At 37.1% G+C, this 27,953-nt stretch overlaps 1 protein-coding gene across 4 annotated transcripts in view; it reads left to right on the top strand.

Moving 5' to 3' along the window:
• The window catches only part of KDM4C (lysine demethylase 4C), a 360,071-nt gene that overhangs the window by 193,879 nt on the left and 138,239 nt on the right, over nt 1-27,953 (top strand). For all 4 annotated transcript variants that reach the window (XR_012071960.1, XM_031676953.2, XM_015242581.3 and 1 more), the window contains 4 exons: nt 9,636-9,829; nt 12,670-12,908; nt 14,914-15,227; nt 18,374-18,482. Coding sequence is in view for 3 of the 4 variants with exons in the window: in XM_031676953.2 (XP_031532813.2) it covers nt 9,636-9,829; nt 12,670-12,908; nt 14,914-15,227; nt 18,374-18,482 (856 nt within the window). In the remaining variant the exon portion in view is untranslated. The remainder of the gene's footprint in view (nt 1-9,635; nt 9,830-12,669; nt 12,909-14,913; nt 15,228-18,373; nt 18,483-27,953) is intronic.

The raw sequence follows: 27,953 nt of genomic DNA, 5'->3' as shown, positions 1-27,953 counted from the left end.
GGGCCTCTAATTCCCTAGACACCTAGAGTATACTTCTCAGAAAGATAGACACAGTATATATTTTCATGGTTTAAAATAGAATGGAAAGGGAAGGTCAGATATAGCAAAAGTATCTAAAAAAATTCACAATGATGATTTATTCAAATGAGAATAAGAAATTTAATTCTGGTGTAATATTTTCTTTTTGTGACTATGATTATCTTTTTGGCCTTTAGGGGTCCTTTAAAGCTACTTCTTCATTTCTCTGAGAACAGAACATTTAGAAATTTTCTCTAAGTGTGTATTCTTGGATACCCAGAGCCTTTAAATGTTTTGTGCACTTTGACAACACCAGGGTTATGTGAGCTCTGCAGTGTGGTCTTGGGGAAAACAAGGGATGTTTAGGCCTCCTGCAGAACTTGCTTCATTAATGGATATAAGGACAAAGAAAATGGCCTTTGCACTCTTTGTATACTGACTTTGTTGATTAATATTGATCTTAGAATTGTATTTCTTTTCTCTTCCTGCTCAGTCAGTGTAAATGTAATTACACGGTTTGTTTTCATGTGATCTGGTGAAAGAGCCTATTACTTGTCTTTGACTAATATTATATGAAATGTAACCAGGAAATCAAAGTGCTGTTCAGATATTATTTTTCACTTTAATTAGTTCCAAATATTCAAAAACTTTCTTTCTTACATTAAAATAATACTCATGAATTATTAAGGTAATTATAATAATTTCCTCCCAAAATTATTTGTGAAGAGGGTACGTGTACATCAATGACTGAATAGGTACACAGGTGAGATAAGTCAGCGTTGTAATGGATATTACGTGGGACTAAGGGGAGAAGGGGGTGTACAGTGATGGGTGCCTCAGTGTGTTCCTTAGGTAGAAACTGGTAGGAAATGGGGCATTTTCTTTTCTACTCTTACCTTAATTTCATGCACTTTTTAAATATCTTTTGGTTAGTTATTTGAAGAATCACATGGCTCTACCATCTTTGAAAATCAGTTCTGTAAAAAGAAGTATTTGAGTCCAGACTGAAATGTTACAACATTACATTGCTTTACAACAGTGTTTTAGGTTTACTTTAGGTTTTTGTAGGGAAGAGGGCTGGAGGGATCATAATCATAAGCTGGGGTCATAAAAATAATCACATTTAAAGAGCTCATCAGATCAAATACATTTATATATTTCATAATTTTTGAGTCTCAGTGAGAGAGCCAGGAAAGCATGTTTATATGAGGGAGCTGACTCAGAGCTCAAGGCTTACCCAGTTTACTCAGCTAGAAAGTAGAAGAGCTGTGGTCAGTTCAAGGTTCAACAAGCAGATAGAGCAGTGTGGCTGCTGCTTATTAATCATAGTAAACATAGTCATAATCATTAACCTGGTGGAATAACCACAATTGTGGACTTTTTAAATGCCTGGTTTCTTTAGCTCAGTATGATGTATATTAGATTCACCTCCATTGATTGTACAGATTCTGAATTCCCTCTTTTCCAATGTACACTTAGTTTTGAGCCTGCTAAGAAATACTGGTCTGTTTGGAGTGTCCAAAGAGGAAGAAATTCTGTTCAGATTTGTAACTGCCAATGAGAAGATATTAGAATGAATGGACTACAGAAGTACACTATTCCACTCATGTTTTGGAATTTATTTGAAGTAATTTCAATATAAATAGATTCCTTTACATTTTTACAGTTAATCAGCACATTAAATACTTTTATTAATTTTTTTTAACAAAGCTACTGGGGATTGAACCTAGGACCTTGTGCATACTAAGCACATACTCTACCCCTGAGCTATACCCCCAACTCCTACTTTTATTCATTCTTAATTATATGGTAAACATGTGAAGAACAAAAGTTCCTTCAGAAATTTATGTGGCATCTCATCAGGTTACATACTTCTACAGATAGTAGAATAATTTCTTATCAATAGAAGGTGGCCTCACTGACTGCATAATGCATCTATTTTCTAAAATTGTTTTTATTTATTGTTTCTTAGCAACTGTTAAAATTAGGCCATGTTTCTGTTAAAATAATTGATGGAATTAAATTCTATAAAAACTGAGTGGCTTCTCCATTGGAACATAACGCCAGAAAACATTGATAAGAAATACTATCTTAAAATTTTGAGTGTATTTGTTTAATATTGTTCCCCCTTTATATTTGAAATGAAAAATGACTAAGCATAAGAGTACCAGAAAAAGTCTGGAATTTTGCAAATTTAATATGAGATAACAGTATGGCAGTTTTCTAAAGAGCTGGGCCTTTCTCTCCTGTAGGTTTGGTATGATACAATGGAAACCCACATCATTTATGTTGATTGAGTGTCTGTTTACATAGTTCTGAGATAAAGATGAATATTCAGGGGTACTAGTAGATTGATAGTAACTTAATTTGTTTTAATGCAAACACATTTACAAGCAGGTTATTTTTTACATGTGGAGAGAAAGAAGAGCTTTTAGGCTTCAGACATGACTAAGTTGAAAACAGATAAAAGGTTTAAAGAACAGAAAGGAATGAAAGAGAAGAATAAAGAGTAAATTATAGATCAGTTGCTCAAAAAATATGGTTAAGAAAGACTCATAGACTTGTCAGCTTAATACCCAATTCCGTAGTTCAAGATTTCTCTTGATGCTCTACCCTGAGAGTTATCTGAACCTTTTTTTTAATGAGGTATTTGAACTTCCTAAGTGATAAATTATCTATGTTACTATAGATGATAGTTTGATGGTTTAAAATTTAATTATATTTCTGGCCTAGTTACTGATTTTGGCTCCAGTTGGTTATCACCATCAGTCACATTCTTGGTTAAGTAAGAGGTTGCTATACCTAATACTCTGCAGTATCTTTGTTACTACTTGGAGTGAACAGTAATGAATAATTGTGTCTCGTTATTGTGTCTAATAACACATTCTTCTTAATTTTTATTGTCATAGCTAAAGTGTGTTGTTAGATAACAATGAGATGGAGATTGTTTCTTTTCCCTTTGTTCTTTCTTTATGAGATACTCTTTCACAAGGCAACTTGTGACATACAAACTTTGGGACTCTGAAAGCAAATGAATGTGAGTCCATTGATCGGTTGGCATCTTCCCATTTGATACCATAGTCCCATATTTTCATAGCTTATATATTTGGAGAGTAAGACAGTTTTGCTTTGTGTTGAATAGGAAATGGATGCTTCTTTCTTACTGTATTACTGATCTAATGTAATTTGGTTGTGCCTTGAAGATAATTAACCAGTAACCTTCAAAAACAGTAATTCTGTAGGGGGTAACTAAATTTTGATAAAAAACAACTTTTCCCATTATTGATTTGAATTTTTGAAGGAAATAGGAAATAATATGTTGCTTGTGTTTTTAAAATATGTGTCATTTTTATTGTTAAGTACAGTTAACATGGTTTTTATTAAGAACTGTATCTTACAGTGTTCTTAGGTTTAAAGACACACCGATTATTTTTCAACAGCAAATAGCAGTATATGCTTCATTGGACACTTAAATATCTTCCAAACAAGATTCTGCCATCATTGGCTCCTCTCCTCTTTTTGATTGTCCTATTCGGTAAATCTGATTCATCCTATGCATTGGTCCATTTTTATAATTGTTGTGAAATTAATAATTTATAGGAAATTTTAAACATTATCCTCTGGGCTATGATATACTATGGTTGACATTCATTGGAATTTTGTATCTAAAAAAAGGAGAACATTTCCCCCTATATGTACAGAAAATTACTTTTACATTCTGGGATTAAAGTGGATAGTATCTCATGTCCCTTGAAGCTACATACATGTAGCCATCTAGTATCAAGCTCTTATACTGTTAAGAGGCCCTTTTTTGGGGAATGCAATAGAGAAATCACATGAGTTCCCCCGCAACTCTCATCTTAATCTACTTTGCAGTATCCTACCTGGCAGGATTCATTTGCATCATGATATTTTCCCTCATAAATGCCTGGTTTCTACTGGGCCTTCAGTTTCTATTGTTTTTTCAAGAGGGGAAGCCAAGGACCCAACCAGGAGCTGGATGTGTACTGCACTGGATCCTCTTAATTATCTCTCAATCCCCTACAAGTCCATAGTTGCTCTTGATTCTTCAAAACCTCTGTGCTCTTTTGCTTCACTCTTAAGATCATTTGTTAGACACGGTAGCCTGATTCTTATTTCCTCAGTTGCTTCAACTTTCCTAGTAAGGCAAAATTTAATAACACCAGGAACCTCTATTTTCTTGTAGTCAGACCTCAGAGTCTATAGTCAGACTTCAAGGCAGTTCGTATAAGGCTTATCCTATTTAAAAAATAGGCACATAGTAACATTTATAGCAGTCTAAGGGTTTTACAAATACAGAAAATTTAATTCTTGTATCAGCCCTTTGACATAGATACCATTGTTATGCTCAGTTTTTTTAAACAAGGAAACTGAGGTACAGAGAGGTTTAATAACTTGATCAAGGTCACTTGATCAAGCTGGTTAGTGGTGAAACTGGGGTTTGAATACACATTTTTAAACACGCCACACTATGCTGTATCCTGGGTCTTGTAGTTCCTTGACAAACTGGTGTCATGCTTTCTTTTCCTCATATTCTAAGACATTATAATCCCAAATAGAACTTTAAAAGAATACTGTTATTTTTGCATATTATCTTTTATACTATTGGTTAGATAGTAATGTTGGTGGGTTTATATTGTTGAGAAAAATTTAACATGAATGTATTTTCTGGTTGCTTGAATATTTCCATTAATATATCTTTAATATATGACAGCATCTTCCTGTACCTCCTATGTATTTGTTTGTTAGGGCTGCTGTAACACATGTTACAGGGGATGTTGGCTCAGTCCTCATCATTGTGATTTGTTCTTGGAGTCATCCTTCTTTCATTTCATCCCATCTCTGTCCCTTTCAGTCCAGGCTGGCAACATTTCTGCTGGTATCTCAAAATTTAATTGGTTTTTTGTGCAACTCAGGGGTATTCATTCCATCAGATGACAAGATCATCCACATGTCTTTACTGGATAATCTCATCTCCATTCCTGGCTTCTGCTGAGATGGTTGATTTGATCCATGAATCACACATCTAATCTCATTAGCAATGTTTGTTCAGCCAAACCACTGGCCTAGTCTCCAGGGCACGCTTTGTGTGTAGGCTGAAATTTTCCTTTTAGCTTAGCAATACCTTGCATAGTTCATTTCTTCCCTTTCCTATCTTACACCAAGCAGAAAAGAAAAACAAGGCTGCACATTCCATACTTTCATTGGGAATCTTAGCTCCCTATCCAAGTTTGTCACTTGTAAGTTCTACCTTCCACCCAACAGAAGAATACAGTTCTGCCACTTTTCATAATGGGGGTCACCTTTCCTCCAGTATCCAGTACCATGCTTTTCATTTCCATCTGATACCTCACCAGAAGCGCCTTTAACTTTCATATGTATATAGCAACATTCTGTTCTTCATTTTAAATATATTGTTTGCGATGATAGAAGCTTTCTCTGTTCTTCTCCTCAAAGCCATTTGCACATTTTTTAGGTGTTTGTTACAGCAGTGCTGCACTTCCTAGTTCCAAAAATTTGTATTAGTTTACTAGGGCTGTATCGGTTTCCTAGGATTGCTGTAACAAAGCCAGAAACTGGATGGCTTAAAGCAACAGAAATTTATTGTTTCAGTTTTGGAGGCTCGAAGTCCAAAATTAAGCTGCCTGCATGTCTGTCCTCCCTCTGAGGTCCTTTCTTGCCTCTTCCTGGTGGTGGAGTTAATCCTTGGTGGCCCTTGCCTTGTAAATGCAGAACTCCAGTCCATGCCTCGATCTTCACAGAGCTCTTTTGCTTGTGTGTCTGTCTCCTCTTTTCTGATAAGAGCACCAGTCCTCTTGGGTGAAGGGCCCACCCTACTCCAGTAGAACCTTATGTAATTACTTGTGCCATAACCCTGTTTCCAGCTAAGTCCTACATTCTGATGTACTGGGGTTAGCACTTCAGAACACCTTTTAGGGGCTAAGGTGGGGATACAGTTTAACTGGTAACAGCCACTTCAAGTGGCTACTAGGCTTGTTTTCCATTTTAATCTCTTTTTTCCTTAGTTCCTTCCTAATTATCATTTAATTGCTATAAATAGACTGAAAAGCAGAATAATTTCACACATTTTTGCCTTCAAAGCCTTCCTTATCAGACTTTTGCATATGAAGCTTTTCTGCACCATAATTAGCTATCCTGTGCGTCACAAAGAAGATATGTTAAAGTAATACTTCAGTTTGGGGTTTTTGTTAAGTATCAATTTATTTTATTAATTGTATATTGTGGCCATATGAAATTTCCAAGTCTACAATTCAAATGACTAACTTAGTATTTGCTGTTTTAGAAAGTTGCTGATTTTTAAAAACTTTCCATCTTGAAATTAGACTGCTGGTTTTCAGTATAAATAATGGAGAGCGTGAATTTGACTTCCTGGGAGGCAGGAACAGATAATCACGGTTCTGTGTAGCAAGTCTTAAGGTAGTGAAATATGGAAGATTTCAATGCATACAGACTCCTGACAATTCTCTTTAAATTCAGACTTAGCATTACATACATTACATATTATATAGCTAATACATATGTTCTTAAAAGAAACAGAAAGACAAGCCATTTTTATCAGTGTTTTGAATTTGTATCCAAAATAGTCTGCTTGAAAAGACTTACCTATCATTGATTATTGCTTTGTGTGGTAAGATGTAGTCTGTAAGTTTCTTTATTTCTAAATGGGACTATTACTGTCTTCCTTGCCTGCTGATAAAGTTAGGTAGCACATTCTATTAAATGGTCTTATTTAATCTTGAGGGGTTTAGATGAGTGTTATCATTTGTCAGTACTAAAGAAAGTAGATTTTGTCTGTGCTGTTGAAGTTTACTGCAACTATTTTTGACTCTGATATTTTCCCCTTGTATTATTTTGGGTATTTTGTGACTCTGTTTCTGAATATTTTAATTTTGAAGGTAAGACATGTATGTGTGTGTGTGTATATATATATATACATCTTTTAAAAAATTTATTATTGTATTATTTAGTCACTTTATTTTGGCAGAGGGGAGGTAATTAGATTTGTGTACTTTTAGAGGAGGTACTGAGGATTGAACCAATGTCCTTGTGCATGCTAAGCGTGTGGTCTACCACTTGAGCTATACTCTCCCCTTAAGACGTATATTTTTATATTGAATCAAGCAATCAGGTGAGTGGTGGATCTTACTGTACATATACAAAAGTCAAGGCTTCTAGGAGAGAGGACTGAGAAATTAAAATGTGTAAGATAAAATTCTTCCACTCCATGGAAATTTGTAGTGTCTGTATTTTCACTCCTTTTTCTATGAAGCAAATATTAGCAACAATGTAAGAAATTCTCTGCTGATGAGTTAAACTTCACATTTCTTCCTTTAGTGAAAGATTGCATCTTAAATTAAAATATCTTAACTTTCTCAGGATCCTCATTTCCCATGTTTCTACGCCAAGATAATTGTGGTAAAAACGACTTAGAACTCTCTCTGTACAGGCATGCCCCAGAGATATTCCGGGTTCAGATCCAGTCCCCCTCAATAAAGCGGGTCACACAGATTATTTGGTTTCCCAGTGCAGATCAAAGTTATGTCTACACTATACTGTAGTTTGTTATGTGCAGTAACACTGTCTCAAAAACCAATATGCATACCTCTGTTAGAAAATGTGTTATTGCTAAGAAATGCTAACCATCATTTGAGCCTTCAACAGATTGAAATCTTTTTGCGATAGTAACATCAAAGATCACTGATCTCAGATCACCATAATAATGAAAATGTTTGAAATACTGTGAGAATTAACAAAATATGGCACAGAGACATGAAGTGAGCAAATGCTGTTGGAAAAATTGATAGACTTGTTTGATGCAGGGTTGCCACAGACCTTCAGTTTGTAAAAAGCACTTTATCTGCAAAGCACAGTAAAGCAAAGTGCAATAAAATGAGGTTTGCCGTACTTGAGTAATAATAGAAAGCAGTGTAGATATATAGTACTGCAACCGAAAGAGTAATTGGTACAATTTGCATTCAGTGTTGAGTATGAATTCTCTTTGGATAGCAGAATGGTGAGCAGGAAGGCACTGTGGTAGGAACAGCAGTACTGAGGTAAGGAAGCACATGGTGACTCTGCTCCTTGGGTTGAAGAGGAATATTCATGCTGTCTTACAATGGGGAAGAAACCTGGAAATCTCACTAGTGGAGTCAAAGCTTAGAGCCCTTGAATGGAGGGCTTTATTTTAAAGACAGAGCAGAGTATTATACCTTATTGAACACAGAAAGGAAAGATGATGAGATATTTGAAGGAGATTAAAGTGATGAGTGTAAGGATGAATTGGGGCTAGGTAGAGACTGAAGGCAGGGAAATTAGCTTTTTTATGCTAGGTTTCAGCATCTGACTTTGAGGTTGGAAGGTTCCTGGTAGAAGGATTCATGCAGGTAGAGGAAGAGCTAATTGGAGATGATGACAGACTGGGTTTCTCGGGGTGGAAGGGGGAGGGATAAGAAAATGTTGATTGTGAATATGGGAGAGTAGAAGGATTGTCATATCCTTGATAACAACAGAATTTTTGTTTGCAGTTGAATAAGTTGGTTTTAGGCGTATTGACTGTTAGCTCTTTCATAAACTTTTTTTCTCTTTTTCCTGAACTTTCAAGTCAAGATTGGAACTCTATGAAGGGACATTTTGGTCTGGAGATTATTAAGAAATTTTTAATTATTTGTGTGGAAATGATAACTGTATTGCCAAAATATTGAGTTATTGTTTCAAGGCTGTTGTCTAGTCAACCAGTCAGTCTGTTGCCAGGTTTGTTAGGGATTGTTAAGTTCTGTTAGTTACATCTTTGAGACTCTCTTTTTGGCTGTTTGAATTATATCTGCCCTGTGGCATGGGGTATTAACCTAGATACAATTTAACCTGTGTGAAGTCCTTAAGGAAACTTGCTTTATAAGGTATGTCTGCTAACTTGTATTCATGAGAATCAAAGTTCTACTGGATTCACAATAATCTTTTCTTTAAACTTCTTACCTTAACACTATTCCTTCCTAGTGAATATGATTGTAGGGGTGATGGGGTGGGAGTTTTATGTGATATGATGTAGAAGAGAGTGTTTGCTCCTAACTTTTGGTTACTTTGTGAGAATGTATTTGTAAGTAAACATTAATGTGATTAAAAAACGTCTTGGAGAAAATTCATCTTAACCTATTGATTAAATTATTTTAACCACGCATTTATTGGCTACTTTTATTCATAGCCAACCTAAGTTCTCAGCTTTACAAACCTTTCAGTGTTGAGCTCACTGATGTGTTCTGGTGTTGGGTGGGTGGCCCTTCTGTTGCAGACCTGCTTTCAAGTGTGCTCTTTCCTTTCAGTTATTCTTGGTACTCAGTTCCCTGTGAACTCTACAGTGTCTTTTAACATCTTATTCTACCGTTTATAGATGTGAATATACAGGTTGTCACCTCCATTCAGAAGAAACTGAGTTTACACTGAATGCTTGAAAATGTAAAACATTATCCTCAATTATGTAGTGACTAAGTATTCCTGTATGGTACATTCAGAGAGCAACTCAGTGTGACTTTATGTAGTTAGCGAACTGTTTAAAGCACTCCAACCCCATTGTGTTTCAGTGCACCTGCAGGAAAGATATGGTGAAAATTTCAATGGATATCTTCGTGAGGAAATTTCAGCCAGATAGATATCAGCTTTGGAAGCAAGGAAAGGATATATACACCATTGATCACACGAAGCCTACTCCAGAATCCACCCCGGAAGTAAAAGCATGGCTGCAGAGGAGGAGGAAAGTAAGAAAAGCATCCAGGAGGTAATGACTCCGCCCCCACCCCCGCACCTGGATTTACCCAGTTAAAATGGGTCCTTGAACATAATGTTCTTGAAGAGTATTTATTTGCTCTTTTCTGTTTATTCATTATTTATTCATTGTATGTTTAATTAATTTCTTACTGAAAATTTGAGGCAAAATATTTTTGATTCTTTGAAAGTATAATAAATAGAATATAAGAAGAGATGCATATTGTGCTTGAGAATATTCTTGAAGTTGCAATGCATGAGACATAGAACAATTCTAGAACTTCTAAACCCCTTACACGAATGTATTTAAAGTAATCTTAGGGGTGCTCTCTTCTCCTTATTTTTGTCAAGTTCAGTAACTTGATTTCCAACTTTTTCATTTTGCTACTGCCTTGGACTTTTAATAGTTTTCTTCATTTGTCAAACACCTGGGATACTACTTTTCTCATTGGGATGCCTATATTTTACTGCATTATACACACTGGGTTTTATTCTTTAACGAGATACAAAGCGGAGCATGTGGTGTTTCTGTACCATGGTTGTCTCTGTGTACTTAATCTACATTGCATTTCTGTGGCCACTGCCATTTCAGAAGCCTTTCGGCCTGACATGGTTGTCTTGCTGTCTGCAAACACACTAAATAGGATGTGTGTTAACATTGCTCAGGTCCTCAGGCAACGTTTTTAGGCGCTTATATTTTCCAGGTTTATGTTACATTTTTACTCTCCAATATTACTCATTGTTTTTCTTTTAGATTGTTAAAGTAATATTTGTGCATTGGAGAAAATTTGTAAAATAAGGAAAAAGAATAATGAAGGAATCCAAATCACTCATAACCTCACAATCCAGAGATAACCGGTGTTAACATTTTGTGTATATCCTTTACATATATATTTTTAATTTATTATATAATGTTATGTACCTTTACAAAGTTGGGGCCATGCTCTATAAATAATTTGGCCAGTTTTTTGTTTTTTTCATGTAATGGAATGATTTGCTACAATGTAATTTTTAATGGCTGTTTAATCTCCTGTATTTGGACCTGTAGCTTGTTTTAGTTTTTTGCTGCTAACCAAATAACACTGTAATTTTAAATCTTTGCCCACACTTTTGATACTTATTTTCTGACTCTCTCTCTCTTTTTTTCCCCCTGACAATTTATTTTCTGCTATTTTAGAATGCTAGTGAGTGGAGGAACCTTAAGGTCATGGAGTCAGACTTACGCATTTTATAAGAGTTATACCTGAGGCACAGAATTAGTTAGTATTAATTAAAGCTCAGGTGTTCTTATTTCACCCTATAGTTGACAGCAGTGGCTTTCAAACTGCTAGTTTTCAAATCAATATAATAGGTCAGGAACAACATTTTAAAATTAGGAAGCAAAATAGAATAGAACGTATCGTAGTCCTTGCCCCGAGCTAAGGGTAACTATTAACTCATGACGTGTGTGCATGTGTGGAATGTGTGTATTAAAGTGTATAACTTTAGGTCGAGAAACACTGAGTTAGAGCATCATTGCCTTTTGTAAATGTGTTAATCCACATTACCAAAAAAGTTTGCATGGGAGGAGGCAGTAGTCAGTCTTGAGTTCAGCAGTCAAGAGAACATCTTGAGAATTGTTTTTTAGTGGACAGAAAACACAGTACTCTAATTAGGTGTATGACCCGGTCTCCTAGTTACTAACCAAAGTGGTCCTTTTGGGTTGACAGTGAACATAGATTTGTGACATTGAACAAATTTGAAGTGCCTTTCAGCAGATTAAAATTATCAGTGGTCTTTACTCACCCTGTTAGAAAGCCTAGTGTTTTAAGGGACTCGTTTATTATGCTCAACTTTGTGGCTTGATTAGTGAGCTTACTGATCTCCCTTAAGTAATATACTCTATCTAGGGAAATCTAACAAAGGTACTGATCCATTGAAATCTCAAGATGTCGTCCATCTTATTTTACATGTACTATGCTATTCGTCATGCAGAGACTTTTTTCATACGGGCCAATGCATATGTTCTCAACAGAAGTGATGATGATACCAGTACTGTTACTCCCAGCAGCAGCCAAAGCGGATTTACATACGTTATCACTGGCTACTCCCTTTGTCTTACAGTGACTTCCTACAGCATTTCCGTGTGTGTGTGTGTGTGTGTGTGTGTGTGTGTGTGTATGTTTATGTATATACTCTGAAATATGTGTTATTTTGTTTTGAGTTCTGATCCTTCCTAAATGAAAGTGTTAGAAATGTGTCATATACAAAAGGCATCTGTAACAAAGCTATCAAGTGACTTGCTAGAAAACACTAGAAAAGGAAAAATGGTGTCATTTCTGAAAATAAATAATTCGTTGAAGTAAGATATTAAGTACATACAGCTGGCCTTCTTCCTCTCATAATTCCTTTAGCTAATGATGATTTGGCATCAAATCTTAATGATTTTCATGCATATTTCAGAATTATACGAAATTCTGAGAAATGTAGTTATTAGTTTACCTTGGAATGTAAATAATCTACTCAAATTTTAACAACAGCTTTATTTGATTTTATCCCCATGTCATCTTTGTCACTTTTTAATTTTTGGCCACCTTTTAATATTGTTATATAATTTTAACAATGATTTTTTCCAATAATGTTTAATAATCAATTATTTAGAGTTATATTAATTTTAATGTTTTGTAAATTATTATTAAGACTGTTAAGATTTCAATTGCAAATTTGATCTATTAATCATGAAGATTATCTTTGCATAATGATTAAAAACCCATCACTTTTTGTCTTCTCTAAGTAAGTGAAAATAACATTTGTATGTATGTTTTATCATGTCCATTGCAAACATGTTCTGACTACAGCTTCTCTTGTTAATAGCTTCCAGTGTACTAGTTCTCACTCTAAGAAGCTTAAGAATGAGGAGGACGAGGAAGTGTCAGCTGCAGTTGATGGGGCAGAGGGCCCCACTCCTGACCCAGACCCAGATGACCTCAAGGACACTGAAAAGCCAGAAGAAGCAGTGAAACTAGGGAACACAGAAGTACCTTCAGAAGAAGAGGCCTCTGCTAGCAAGATGCAATTGGATCACTGTTTATCAGATAACAGCAGACTCTCAGGTGAGAAAGTATCTGATTATGTTTCACATAATAGTAGTAAGTGGTTGTTGATCTGCCTGAAATCTATGTTTACTGTAGAGAACAGATATCTGACTTTTCTACATGGGTTAACCAATAAGCTATCAAAAGTTATGGGTCAACTCAATCAGGAGGCCAAGGGATTGTTATAAAAGTTAGGAGCACCACTGCTGTGAGTAATGAAATTGTGAGACAAACAGCCATCAGTGCCTCTTTCGTTTAATAAAAAAGAAGATTCTAAAAGGAAAATTTTTATTTGGTGCAACTCAGTTTACAATATACATTTTTGGAAAGCTTCTCTTGAATTCACACAGAATAGAGAAAACCAATTATAGGTAATTCTTTGCAGATTCTTAGCTTTTGACTTAATTTTAAGAAGAAAATAAAGATTAAAGTTTTACAGAAGAACAACAAAATCATTGAGTCCTGTGAAATGGTATATAAATTCCCCTGGCTGTTTCTCTGCACTAAAGCCATCATCTGTAAATCTCAACTGCTTTGCTTCCCCCCGTTTTATAACCTGTTTCTCTGAAACTGTTTTAATGCTTTGCCTCTTTAATATTCGTTGGAGATTTTGTCCCTTTGCTAATCGAGCTTGTTGGTAATTCTCGTCTTTCTCTCATTCGCCTCAACTATTGTGTCCTTCAGTTGTGAGACTGTCTCAGATCTGGCCACCCCCCTGCTTCCTTGTTCAAGGCACATTAGCTCTTGTCTAGACTTTTGCAGAAACTGCTTCCTTCCTGTTTTGCCAGCGTCCACTCTAGTCACCCCTGCAGTCAGTTCATGGGGCAGTCATAGTGATCCCTTTAAAAGATGTAGCTTAGGTGTTGCCCATATTCTTGCTCTTATTCCGCTTAGAATAGAAGACGGTACTGATGATAGTCCTGATTAATCAGATCGTCAGCTACTTCTCCATTCTTATTACTTTTTGCTCTTGAAATATCTGTTTATAGAGTTTAAATCATAGACTTTTTTTTTCCTGTGAGTTTATACTTAGTTGGAAAGCTAGAGAAACAAACATATATGCTAGGTACCACTATAGATATGGCCTAGGGTCCCTGAAATATAAGGAAAGCCTCAAAATAGACAGGAGGCTGGCCTGGCAAGGTTTCTTGCGGTAGGTGATGTCTGAATTGACTTGTGATGATTGCCTGGGAGATGGAAATTAAAGAAGGTAGGGAAGGGAATAACAAGCAGTGCAGAGAACACAGCTATGCAATACATACAAATATTTCTTTATAGTTCCTCACCATAGTTTTTTTTTTTTTAATCACACTGGGTTGAATTTAATTAACTACAAATTACTGGGTGGTTTAGGCCAAGGGCACCCAGTTTTATTCATTCTGTCACTACATGATTTCTTACATTTTGACCTTTAGGTTTTGAGACATGGCAGAGCATTTAATAGAAGACTTGGTTAGGTACCTCCTGTGTGATAGGTGCAGTGATGCTTGTGTGTGTATGTGTGTATGTGTGTATGTAGGGAGGGGGAAGGGTGCACAGAGAAGGCTGTAGACGAGAAGTGCTTGTACTTTTCCTTTCACAAGCTGTCAGTGTATGATGCAGGATTAGTGTGGGGTGGAATTTTTATTGGACTTGCCCAGCTCTCCATGTGTTCTTGAGATGCATCCTCTGAGCTGAAATGTTTGATCAGTAGCTTGTATTGGAATTAAGTTCTTATTTTTAGAAAGATTTTAAATTGCTATTGCTTTGGGTAATTATTGTTACTGCTCTGGCTTTTGACATTGGTCTGCAGTGGAACCTCTTTTTAATCCCTTATTTTGTTAGTAAGTATATTATTTTGCCAGACTCCAAGGTCTCGCCTTAACAACTATGAAGGCTGCATGGTACTTTGGTGATCTCTCCCACTCAGGTCTTCAGTGGAAATTCAGAGGGGAAGCTGGATGAAATTTAGTTGAGAGTAGTTTAACAATTCTCAGGAGTAACATAGTATAAGATTTTGTAACAGTCTTATTTTATTCCTCAGGAAACATCTGCCTAAGCACATCTATAACAGAAGAAATCAAAGCTAAGAATGATGAAACCTGCGCAAGTATTCCACTTTCAAATCCTGGTGAGGCTGACAATTCCATATCTAGTGACCATGTGACATCTGAGGAATCAGACCCACCCAAGCTTCCATGGCCAAAGTCACCTGAGTCGTGCTCCTCGGTGGCAGAGAGTAACGGTGTTTTGACAGAGGGAGAAGAGAGTGATGTGGAGAGCCGCGGGAGTGGCCTCGAACCTGGGGAAGTCCCAGGGGTCCCCAGTGGAGAGAGAAATGGCTTCAAAGTCCCCAATGTATGTGGCAATGTCAGTTTTTACCATACTTATTGTGTTGTCAAGGCACTTTCTGAAAACAGCATACTGTGCAACAAAATCTTGCTTTAGAGTGGAAATAACATTTAATATTTATGGGTCTTTGTAATATTTCCTTTGATGACCAGAAGGTAAACCTTCTGGGATCTCTGGCTCACATGGTGATAATTCAGAGAGCATGGAACTTTTGGCCACATGTTGGAGCTTAATTTTCTTTCTTTTTAAATTTTTCTGAAATTAAACTCTTTATTTTGAGATAATTATAGATTTATATGCAATGATAAGAAATAGTATGGTATCTTATGCACCCAGTTCCCCCGAATAGTACCTTCTTAGAAAACTGTAGTAGGATATCACAGTGATAGCGACATGGATACACTCAAGATACAGAATGGCTCTGTCGCCTGCAACATTAGCCCGGCCGGAAACAATTCACGTGCAGGGCTCTGACCTCCTTCTGCCAACGCTTAATACCTCTGGGTCCCAGGCTTCCCACAGCCTCTATTTTAACATTAGGAATCACCTGGTCATGCTTTCCCCTCTTTCCTCATGGGCTCCGAACCTAAGACCAGACCAACCCTTTTGGTCCTGCTGACTGCCAGAAGCAGACCTTTTGCCTCTTGGAAAACTCAAGATCCCTCTTGATTTCCAACCTCCCCATTCTAACTCTTTGCATAGGGCCTCCTTGTTTCTCGTATGTTCTTGTAAGATGTTAATATCATAAGCTTTCAGCATAAACTGTCACTGTGACTGTAAGATTGTGAGTGGATCAGCCAAGGTACAATTGTGTGCTGTGATTGTCAGAATTTGGTAACCTCTCTAGACCTGTCCAACTTGATAAAGGGGTTCAAGTGGATGAGTAAGGGGAGCCGCAAATGTCAGAGCTGATAAATTGTGCTGACCACTGAACAGACCTACTTCTGGGTTGCTGCGGCTCATTTCAGCTCACCACAAGCCTTTCGCATCTTTCAGTAGCAAGGGAGAATAAATAAAGACATCTGCTTGCAATACTCTCTTTATAGGTACTTTTAAGATAATGATTTTATTTTGAAATAATGATTTCCTAAGTTCACCCAATAATATTTATCATTTTGTATGCATGATTATACATCCTACTGAACCATAAAATAATTCTCGAAAAACATGAGAAATAGAAAAATATGATCTGGTTTATTTGAAAAAGTGGCTAACAGAAATTTGAAAATAGTATTCACATACCAGTAAATAAAATTTGCAACTTAATTTCACATAGGGATTAATTTGTCGCTGGACAGATACAAGGATTCTGAAATGGTGAATAAGTCGAATGCCTGTATTTAGTCATACTCTTTAAACTAGAGTGGAACTGAAAGTAACTTTTCTGTTTCCTTGCTTTCAGTGGAGGCAGTTCAGTTCTCAGTGCCTTTAATAAACCCTCATCTTTCTCATTTCACTGAATAAAGCCCGACGCGTAGGAAAGCGAGTGCTGCTATTGAGGGCTGAGGGATTTGGTTTGCCCTCCTCAGAAACAGCTGTGTGATGTTCTTTTCTCACACCATGGTGTCAAACAATCCTTCTAAGCAGTACAGACCCATTTCATTTCTGCGTAGTTTGGCCGGTGTTTCTTAGTATTAAGCGTAATGCTATGTGTATGCTGGTAGCAGTCAGCTGTAGTCAACCTTCTCAAGAAACAGTGTTATTTTTTAAACAGTGTCTGTCTATCTGTCTATCTATAACTGGGCTCCATACTTTCTCTGGAGTATGTTCACACTTGACGGGCTGTTCCTGCTGTCCAAAATACTCCTTCCCTTGATGGCTAAATGTATTGCTCCCTCACTGCACTCAAGACTCCCCTCAAGTGTCTTCTTGTCAGGAAGGCCTTCTCTGACCCTGTGTAACATAACACCTTCGTATCTCTTTCTGTTCTTGGTCTGGCTTTAATTTTTCTGTGTTGCATACTTGCTTAGTAGAACCTGATAAATATTTACTTTTCACTTGTTTATTGTCTGTGCCCTTCCCCCTCTGTAATGCAATCCTTGAAAGCAGTGACCTGGTATAATTTTTTTTCTGCTATATCTCACTCTTAGAACAGTGTGCACAGAGCATGGGCTTCATGAGTATTTCTTATTGTTGACTAAGTTATAATTTCCCACATTAATTTTTTAGCTATTGTAAACCTCAGGTAAATCTCGTCCTGTATTATTACTTTGTGATCCAAGCTTTGATTAGAATGTTCTCGTTTTTTCTAATAATCCTATTTTGATGTCAGCTGTCAGCATAATTGCTCTTTTTCTGGGCACTGGTTCTTAAGCTTACAGGGGCATTTCTGAGACTCCTTTCTTTTGCAGTGAGCTGCTGATACAAACTCATCAGTTTCAAGCTGTTTCTCTAACCTCCCCACCCCCACCCTGCCCCACCCTCTCACTCCCTCTGTGCCTTTTTCCTTGGATTGCATGAGCAAGAAAGCTTGTAAGTAGTTTACGTCTGGAAGATGTCATGATGCACATGACTTTTTCCTCTACATTTGAAAAGAAAATGTAGTTTGGACAGCTCAGACAAAAGATTTTATGTAAAATTTAAGTGGTTTCAGGATGACAGTAAGGTACCAATTAAAAAAAAGAACATCTTTTGATTTTCTGTTTGTTCCTCAGAGAATTGGTGATTCATTTTTGAAAGGAAGGAAGAGTACAGGCTTACTTTGTCAGATTGATTTCTGTGTGAGGACAGGAAGGAAAAGCACCTGCCACTTGTTCACATGTGACCAAATGCCATGGTCCTGTATTGTTAAGAATATATAATCCTAAATTTAAATTAGTTTTGAAGAGCATTTACTAACTGCTGAGTTTATTGTAGGTTTGATCAGCAGTGCAGAGAGTTTTAAAATGAAGTGGAAGGGTAGTTAGTTGACTCTTCTGTCCATAAAATTACTAATAGAATGGCTTTCTACTTCTTTTGACTTTAAGATTTAAATTTCTCTTATGTTAAAAAAAATTTAAATTTCTGTAACAAAGGGCTAATTACCAAGGAGGTAAATAAGTACAAGAGTTCTTCATAATTTAAATTGTTGTAAATAATTGTAACCATAGTTTTTTGCTTAAAACAAATCTTTAACGGTGAGGGTTTCTCCCCCATTTTTGTTCCATAACCAGAGAATAGAGGGAGAAACCAAAACTGCTAAAAGTTGGCGCCATCCACTAAGTAAGCCTCCCGCAAGATCCCCAATGACTCTGGTGAAGCAGCAGGCAACGAGTGATGAAGGTAAGCTTGTGATGTTTTTTTCAGTATTTATTCTTTATATATTGTGTAGTATTCAGTGCTTATTTTGTCTATTTGTTGTAACAAACTCCATGTTAGAGAAGAAATCTGACCAGGTGGCAAATGTATACCATAAGGAGGTCGTAAGTAATACACAAGTTATTTGGAATTCAGATTTTAGGGATAAATACTTGCTTCACATAATCTAGCCGTGTACCAGGAAAAGTCTTCCTGCTTTATATGATGGATAAATTGGTCATTCTTGACATTTGCCTTGTGATATTCCAGAAGAGGCTGATAATCACTTCTCTAAAGGTATCAGATCACGGAATTAACACGCTGTAGGTTTCTTTGCATTTCCTTTATTTTTAACTTGAATCCTTTAAATTTATAAACACTATCTGAAGAAGAAACTACGTGCAGTAACTTCTATATCCTGTTACACTTGCTGTGCCGTGAGACATCCTTTCTCATTGATGAGATTTTGCTGATGTGGCTTGGCGTGAAGTAGTTTTATTTACTACCAGTTACTATTCCTAGATGTGACATTTATCTATTTGTTTTATCTAGTTGCCCCTTTTACCTCTCTTACCTCTTGATTTTGTTGCCTTCAATGAAAAATCAAGCCACTGACTGGCTATTTCTTCCTTGCAAGTGTCTCATATCATCGTAAGGGCCTATTTTTCCCCATCTCTTAAACGATCAGTTCAAGTAGATTTTCTGTAAAAATCCCTTCGAGATATTCTCTTTTACTGGTGGAAATTTGTTAATTAAGGTCATGTGTCTGTGAGGATGCTGTCAAGGGAATAACATGAGTCTTGAGTTCAGGCTTCAATTTAGTTTAAATACAATTTATCGAAGTACACATCTTCAGTAGATATTTTTTCCTTTTATTCACTGTCTTCTTTTATGCCCCATGTTTAGTTGGAAAAAAAGATGGTCAGTGAAGGGATCAGATGATGAGGGTAGCAGTTTCTGTAACACCAGTCCAAGGTAGACTTCTGCCTTGAGTCATACAAATAATGAAACATATTTGTCTTTATTTCTATGTATTATCATGTTCAGTTCTGCTTTCTCCAGCTTTATCATACCCAGCACAAACCTTTTCCCCTTAGTGCCAAGACAAAGGACAGTTCTGTATAAAGCAATTACTACTTAATATACATTCATTATGAATTTTCATTACCCTTCCCCATCACAGCCTATAATCAGCATAGCTTCTCGGAAGGGGATGGTCTGTGCTAACACATGAGGAAAACTGCCTTCTCCTGTGTCTTTATCTTCCCAGGAAGTTTATTTTTCCATGACAGTCATCATAAATTCGCCTAGAGTTTCTCCATGGAGAGCAGTTCTGATTTTGATCGGTCTAACTTGCAAAATTTCTAAATGAATTGGTTTAACGAAGTCTCTCGAGGGTTTGAGGTTAAATATCTTGCTGAAACACTGGTGACTAGCTTTCACAGCAGTCTCGCTCTCTATTTTAATATGTTAAGGACTCCTGGGGTTCTCTGGGGATTTTTGAGAATTGAGAAGAAAAATCAGAGAATTACAGTAATGGCTAAAGATTTTTGCAGACTTCCAAACTGAGAATGGAGAATATTCCGGTTCCTGGAGCAAATTATTAATGTATTGAGCACTTGAATATTACTACCTCAGTCTCTGCCTCTGTGTCCTGTACAACTGAAAGTGGGTGGTCATCATCATTGTTAGGTAGTGACGAAGAACAGGATGTGTGCTCACTGGGAGCACACAGCCCCAAATCTAGCCTCTTTGGGGAATTTCCTACCCTAACTATTGGGGTCCTTCTGTGCTGCTCATGCAGCAGTCAGTGTGTATGCTAGGCGGGAGCATGACCAGATGGGAGCATCTGAGAAACTGCATCTCTAAACAGCAGTGTTTCCTATTGGTGAACGAGCATTTCTCTGTGGAAGCTCCCTAACAGAAAAACAGCAAAGGGGAAAGATACTGATCCAGCACCGCTGGGAGCTTATGTGCAGCCGGGAGATAAGAGTCATCTCTAAGCCACTCTTCTCAAAGGACACTGCAGTGGCTCTTTGATACTCAAATGGACTGAAACTGTAGAGATCGTTCTAATTAGTGGCAGATCCAGTAATTACAGGATCAGCAAGGATTTCCTGAGTCTCAGCCTGTTTTTTCCTAGAAGATTTTCTATACTTAGCAGGAAAACATGAGGTTCTATATGGTGGTGGGGCAGAGGGGGATATGTAAGAAAAGAATTATGGTTTAGAATATAGCATTTTAATATAAAAACTAGTATCTAATTCATTCCTTTTTGGGGGTGAAAAATTATCTTAAATGTATACCAGCTGTTTATTCTTTATAGTTTAAAAGTAATTACTAATCTATCTCTGGTTTTCCTGTAACTGAAGTGTTTTTAGTTACCCCTTCCCTGAAACTGGGCAGCTGCACAAGTTGATCCTGAAACATAGATTAATATTCTATGCATTTTCCTGTTTTTTAAGCTAATAGTACAGTGTTGAATTGAAACAGACCTGAAAGAGAAGTGTCTCTAAACAGCAGAGTTCCCTGTTGGTGAATGAGCATTTCTTGGTGGGTCGTTTCAGTTTTGGAACATTCTAGATACATACCCATTCTCCCCTTATGATATGTCACTATAATGGCATGTTCCTGTCCCCGATTTCAGAGCTTTGTGGTTGAGTGTCTGCAGGGAACAAGGATATGTCTGCAGCAGAGGTGAGCCAGGCTGGCTCTGAGAACTGCATGCTTACTTGGCCTCAGAAGGCACTGAGAGTCAGAGGTTGGACCCACCGCGGGTGGGGGCAGGCAGGAAGCTCAGAAATCTGCCACCGTAATTCTCTTTGGCTGGTGAAGATGCCTGCTCAAAGGGTCTCACATGTTTCCCTTAACATTGCAGCTTTGATACAGTGTAAGTGGTTTTAAGGTCATTCATGATCCAGTACCAACTTCTCTCTGCAGCTTCATTTCCCTCAACTACGCAACATGAATCCTCCTCTCCATCCATTCAGACAAATTTCTGTTTTCTCCTGAATACAGTGTGCTGCTTCATGCTTCCACTCACTTCCTTAAACTATTGCTTTACCTGTGACGCCCTTTTCTATCTTGGAACTATTCTCAACTACTTCTTAACCACTTCCTCCTCCTCCTGTCTCTTCTCCTCTAGTGTCCTATTACATCTATGCTACATATCCTATATAGTATATATCTATATTCACTCTAGTGTACCACTTGTCACCTTCCATTGTACTTCATTATTTGTCTCTGTGTCTGTCTTCCCGTTCTCAGTCCAAGGTCAGTCTGTGGTGTGACTCACGTGTGGATCCAAAAGCAGGAAAGCCCTGGTGATTACTAACCTAGAAATCAGCCATTAAAAATTACAGTCAAATACCTTAACATATCATGTGCTGTCCTGCTAAAAGGGAAACCAATATTCTTTTCCAGGAAATATTCTCTTTATATTTCAGTATATAGAAGAACATGCTATTTTAACTAGCTGGAGATATGTCACCTAAGTCAGTTTTGTATCCTGACTGTGTTTAAATCCTTTTTAATCACTGTGCCAAATCCTAGAACTTACTCAGAGTTAAATATGATGCTGACATGTAGATGTGGCTGATACCTTGGAGACCTGAAGGCCCCCCAGAGTAATGATACTCCCACTGGGATAGTAGCTTAGCCGGCACCTCTGTATGTGTATAGATGTGTGTATATGTGTTTGTATTTCCTTCCCAGTTTGAAGGCATTCAGATTCAAAAATGTTTTACTCATATATGTTTCTTCTTCTGACTAGAGTTTTCATCACCAGCACTTTGTGCTGACACAAACTCAGAGCTTTTCTTGAACTGTCGTTAGGCTAAGAGACGTTGTACACCGATGTCCATATTCTGAACTTGCATTTTATCCATCTCCCTGCCCTACCCTTCATGGTTCATTGTTTGGCCTTAGAAGCTCTCCTCCACTTGTATGCATTTGTTTCCCATTTAAAAAAAATTACTGCATTTGTTTGCAGTATAAATTTTCCAGCTTTTTCTACTATTGATTTACAGAATAGTCACTGCTTTTGTACTTACTGTGCACGTAACCCCGCTGGTGAAGTGATAAGGTTAATGTTGTTTCTAAAGCAGCTGTGAACGAAGGACAAGCCCTGCAGACATACCTCATGAATGTGGCAGTGGCTGACACAGCGATTCTCTACTCAGTGGTCCTCACGCCTGTTGGTGGTGATTTGAGTTGACATGCTAATGCTGTCTGGAGTTTTGCTGGAGACTTGGAAAGTTTATAAGAAAATATGTAAGGTTGTTATCTGGTGATTTTAATTTTCTTTTTTATGCTGATAACTTTTCAGATTTTTAAAATAATAAACACATTTCTTTTATATTTGGGCAAAATATTTTAAAGAGACAGAGTATCAGTGTGATGGGCTAGATTACCAGATAATCCTCCAGTTACAAAAGAACTGAAAATAATTGATAATTAAAACAACAAGCCTATATATATGCATGGAGGGGCAGAATCACATCAGGGGTCATGTTCTCCATGTCCACAGTCATGATCACCCAGCTCCAGTGCTCCGTTAGCTGCGTGGCCGTCCATGCCTTGGCGCCCGTGCTTATAAAGTAGGGATTGCAGCAGCTCCTTCTTTGAGGGTTGAAAGACTATGTGTGAAGCACTCAGAACAGTATTTGGCAGATAATGAATGTTTACTGTCGTTGTTGTGATATGATTAGGAGGATTGGTTGAAGGATGGTAGCTAAGCTCTCAGGAAATGAGGGAAATCCAAAGGGAATTCAGAGCGAAATGATGTTCAGGTGGGTAGGGGAGAGCTAATGCCGTGGCTTCTTGGGGGAAATATGCCAGGGCTAGAGAGAAGACTGGGAAGTCAGAGCTAAGGCCTCGTAGGATCCCTCAGACACTTAAACCTAGACTCTTAAAAGGGGAAAACTAAAAATCAAAACTGACCTTAGGCCCCAGCAGAGGACAAGAAGTCTTGCTGGCTGGGTCTAGGTTTGGGTGGAGAGAGGATCAGAAGAGAAAGTCACCTTTACAATTCTTAACCATAGAACTGCTGTTGCTATATGTTTCTTATTCCAATCTGAAATTTAAAGTAAAACTGTGTCCTGACTGTTAATGCTTCCAGAGCATCTAGCAGAAGCAATTGCAAAATCTTTTGAACCTACCCTGAATAGGAGTTTAGTTGACCAAAAGACAGTAGATGCTGCCTGGGGTCCTGGCTTTGTCCCTCACAAGTGTTTTGATTTCTGGTATGTCTTCTCTCTGGCCTCAGTTTCCTCTTGTGTAAAATGTGTGTCTTGGCCTTGAATGATTAGGGTTCCTAACCTACAGGTTCATGAATGGATTTATGACATTTCAGATACCCTGAAATAAGGTGATGATATGTTGAGCTCATCACCCTTGGACCAAATTTTTATTTGTGACTCTTTGACTAGCATTTTAAACAGAAAGATTGGAAGATGCAGATACCCATCTGTACTATGTTTACCCAAGTGCAGAGGTGACCCCACCTACAAGTTTGAATATTGACAAGATTTAGATTAAAGCCCTGGTTGTGGCTCTGATTTTCTCTAATCTGAACTGTCCAGATAACTCTATACATCATCAGTTCAGCGAGCACAGTACTGTAATGAGCTGTTAAGCATCTCTTTGAAATTAGACAGCTTAGGCCCTGATCCCTATCTCTGTAATGTCTGCATGCCTTGAGGGTTAGATTAAAAGTGTATTTCTGGCAATGTTACAGCAATTTATTTTTTGGACATTCTGTCTATATTAATATTATAATTCATTTAGTAGTGGATTAAATATTTAAATATAGAGATGGAAGAGATGGAAATTGCTGCATTAATTAGAGATTATTCTAATGGTGTTCGACCATTATTTAACCCATCTAAGCTAGATTTTCAGTTATTTTGAGGAATAGAATGTATATATTTAGGTACATTTAAGTAAGGAAAATCTCAGAAATGCACATCTGACTAAATCTCATTACCTCATCAGTTTTTTTTTCTGTTTAACACTCATTTTGTTAAAAATGTTTGTGATGCAGTTGAATGATAGATTGATCCTAAATATGTTTTCCCAAGACTGATTTCACTTTATTAGAGATTTTTGTTTTGTTGTGGGATTGCCTGGTATTTCCTGGGTATTTTCTGAATTTTACCCTGTGTCATTCAGTCACTGTTAGTACTGTTGCTGCAAAAGCTGGCTTCTGGGCACTTTGCATCTCAAATAAAAGGACATTATTTAGAATTGGATGTTTCACTTTACCTTTGGTAAATAGGTGTTTTGCAAAATTACGTCCTCCTGCCCCTAGCATGCTGTAACTCCCCCCTTTCTAAGAATATTGTATAGATTTGCCAATCTTCATTTTTTTCCCCCTAAGACTAGGTGGATATATTAATAAATGTAATAATGATGTCTTTTATTGATTTAGACTTTACAAATGTTATCTTAAGTATTCAATTAAATAAAAATTTTGTTTTAAACACCAGAAAAATTCATTTGTTTGTTTTGCCAGATAGTAATGGGCACCTGGCTCTGTTTATGGTTGGCAGCCTGAAACCTGCCTTCTAGTCTCTCCTTGGCTGTTAAGGGCTGGACGGCCTTGGAGAACTAAGTCATGCAACCTTCTAAGGCTCATTATATGTTTACTAAGATGTTTGATGAAATGGTTGGATTAGTGATTCCAGAATTTCATTCACACTCTTAAGGTCTTAGATTCTATGATAATGTAATAGGAGAGGATACTGTGTAGTCCTCTTGCTTCAAGCAAGCCTTTCACTGAAAAGCAAAATAGTGACACATAGGAACATCCCTTATCAACAGTGCTTCCCCTCTTGTAAAAAGTCCTTTTCTCTGCCAGTTTTCAAAAACAAATGCTGTTTTATGATTGTTGCATGTCGTGCTCCAAATGTTATTAATTTTTACACAATGATCTCTTGTTGCATCAATTCTTATTAGCTTGAGGTAATATTTATACTTTTATAATAAGCACAGTTATATTTCTGTCTGTTTAAGCAATAAAACAGCAACTTCAGCTGATTACTAAGTAGATTGGTTGGAATGTTTGTTGATAGGTCACAGCCAATGTTTTCTTGCATTATGTGGACATAAAACATTAGATGTTGTTGGCACTCAGATTTAATGGATATTTTATCTAGCATTCAGCTGCATAATAATCGAGATTCTCAATTTAGCTTGCTTTCTCTGTTAGTGAATTCCATTGCAGCCCCAAAGGCATTGACTTTTTCTGCAATATGGGGAATAAAAATCAAAAACACCTTGCCCTTATTATGCTAGTGACTAGGTAAGGGATTGATTGAATTAGACAAAAATGCTAGCTTTTATACTTATGCTTTATAGTTGCTTTCTGTACTTTTCAGAATCAGTCTTGAAACTTTTTTATACAATGGTTGGCGTGAAGTCTTATGATCAAGGTGTCTGTGCTTGAAAGCATTGGGATTGTGAAATGATAGTCAAGATTTTGATTTATCTGAATTCAGGTGTGCTTTGTTACTCTTGAGGAACAGCTTTTGATACTGTAATTGTTTGATTCATTCCATTCTTTAGAAAAATAAATTATTGCATTAGGCTGAAATGTATCAATTGCTGATACTTGATTTTAGTATAACTTAATGTATTCCTTTACATTTCTTTAAACTTGCACACAACCCCCCCCTCCCTAGAGACAGATGTCTTAACCCTATACGCCATTGAATTATCCTACATTTTCTAGTACATTCTCTGTATTTGTATTTCCATCCTTTGGTTGTGAAACTATGAATATAGAGAATAATCATGTAGTTGGCAAAGCTTATGTAGATTTTAAAATTTAGTTTTATAATTACTTCATGATCTTCTATTTCTTTGTTTTTGTCTCTGACTGTTGAAAACTTGGTCCTGGGCTGGCAATGTTCTTCAGGTTTACATTTGGGGACCATTGTCATGGATTTTAGGAAAGGACTTTTTACTGCTGGGAGGAGTATTAAGTAATATGTGTAAGACTCTCAGATAGTGAGTGATTAGGAAGTGGCTCACTTCATTATCATTTAAATTCTGTACGGTGTTGTTTTCTTCTTTTTCTTTTTTCTGGTTCTTAGGTTCCCAGTTTTAGGGAAATGATTAAGTGACCTCTCTTTATATACCTATCACATGGACCTCTAAGTTCTATGCTGATGTTCCATTGTGTTACTGTTCATGTTAGGGTATGGTTTTGTTATTGAAACATTTTCAAGATTGAAAAGTGTAGGGATTTTTGTTGTGCTAATAAAAAAGAGCAGAAACCAAAGAAGAAAAAATTTGCTATGATATATGAACATGTTCTAATACTACTCAGATATTTCTCTAGTTGTTAAGGTCTTTTCTTGAGGAAACATACTTTATAACACCTTGAAGTGAGTAGAGTTAGCCAAGGATCTGGGGTAAGAATCTTCTTGGGAGAGAACAGTGAGTTCAGAGGCCCCAAGGAAGGCGGTTAGTGTGGCATGTTTGAGGACCAGCAGGAAGGACCGCTGATGGCTTTGGATGTGGAACAAGAGGGTGACATTTGCTGCCTTGTCCTCTTCTTACTTCTGTATATCCTCTCGAGTAGTCCATGCCCTTGTTTCTCTAGAAGTTGGCATTGTGGCTGCTCTGCATGAAGTTCTCTGTCTCCTTAACAACTGTTTTGTGTGATCTCCCATGTGATACCCCTGTTAGTTCTTGGGTCAAAATGTCTAAGGATGCTGCTGTCCTTTACATAGGTGACCAGAATTGTCTTTCAGCTAAGAGAATTTTATTTTTAAGCAGGTAAATTGCAACATACTAGTTGTTCTTTGCTTTTGAATCTTGTTTTGGCCATTTTTAAACTTTTTAACATAGATGCTGTTAATGAAATAGTATAAGAAACTTGAGGCTTCTCCCATGGGGAGTTTTGAACTCCTTAAAGGCAAGGGACTGTTTTTTATTTCTTATCTCCAGCATCTGTCATAGTGGGTTTCGTATGCTCTCTTTCCACCTATCTTTGATTTGATGCTCAGAATAAGCTCCTGTCGGTGCCATGTTGTCAGCTTGTTTTCCAAAGATACGCCAGCTTTTTTTTCTTTTAAGTTCTTTCATCCCCATCCCCACCATGATATGAAAATTGACTGTTCTGCTTTCTTCCTGTTGTATAAATTGTTAGCAGTTGTTATTTACAATTCTTTAAGCTGGATGGTGTTATCATTTTTACTGATGAGGAAACTGAAGCTCAAAGACATGAATTCACTTGCCTAAGGCCACGAGACTGGTAATTGGTAAATAACAGGCTTTAAATCCTGCTTAATTCCTAAGTTTGTACTCTTTCTATGTTGTATTAGCAGCCCCCAGTAATGGCCCTAGTACTGATAAAAGAAGCTGAAGTGAGCAGATATAAATGTCTGATAAGAACCAGCCATCTTTGTTGATGGAGTAGATCATTCTCAGTATTCCTTGTTGTCCGCG

The sequence above is a fragment of the Vicugna pacos genome, chromosome 4, assembly GCF_048564905.1.
Source record: "Vicugna pacos chromosome 4, VicPac4, whole genome shotgun sequence".
Taxonomy (NCBI): Eukaryota; Metazoa; Chordata; class Mammalia; order Artiodactyla; family Camelidae; genus Vicugna; species Vicugna pacos.
Note: the sequence above shows the minus strand (reverse complement) of the source record. Positions and strands in the feature narration are given on the sequence as shown.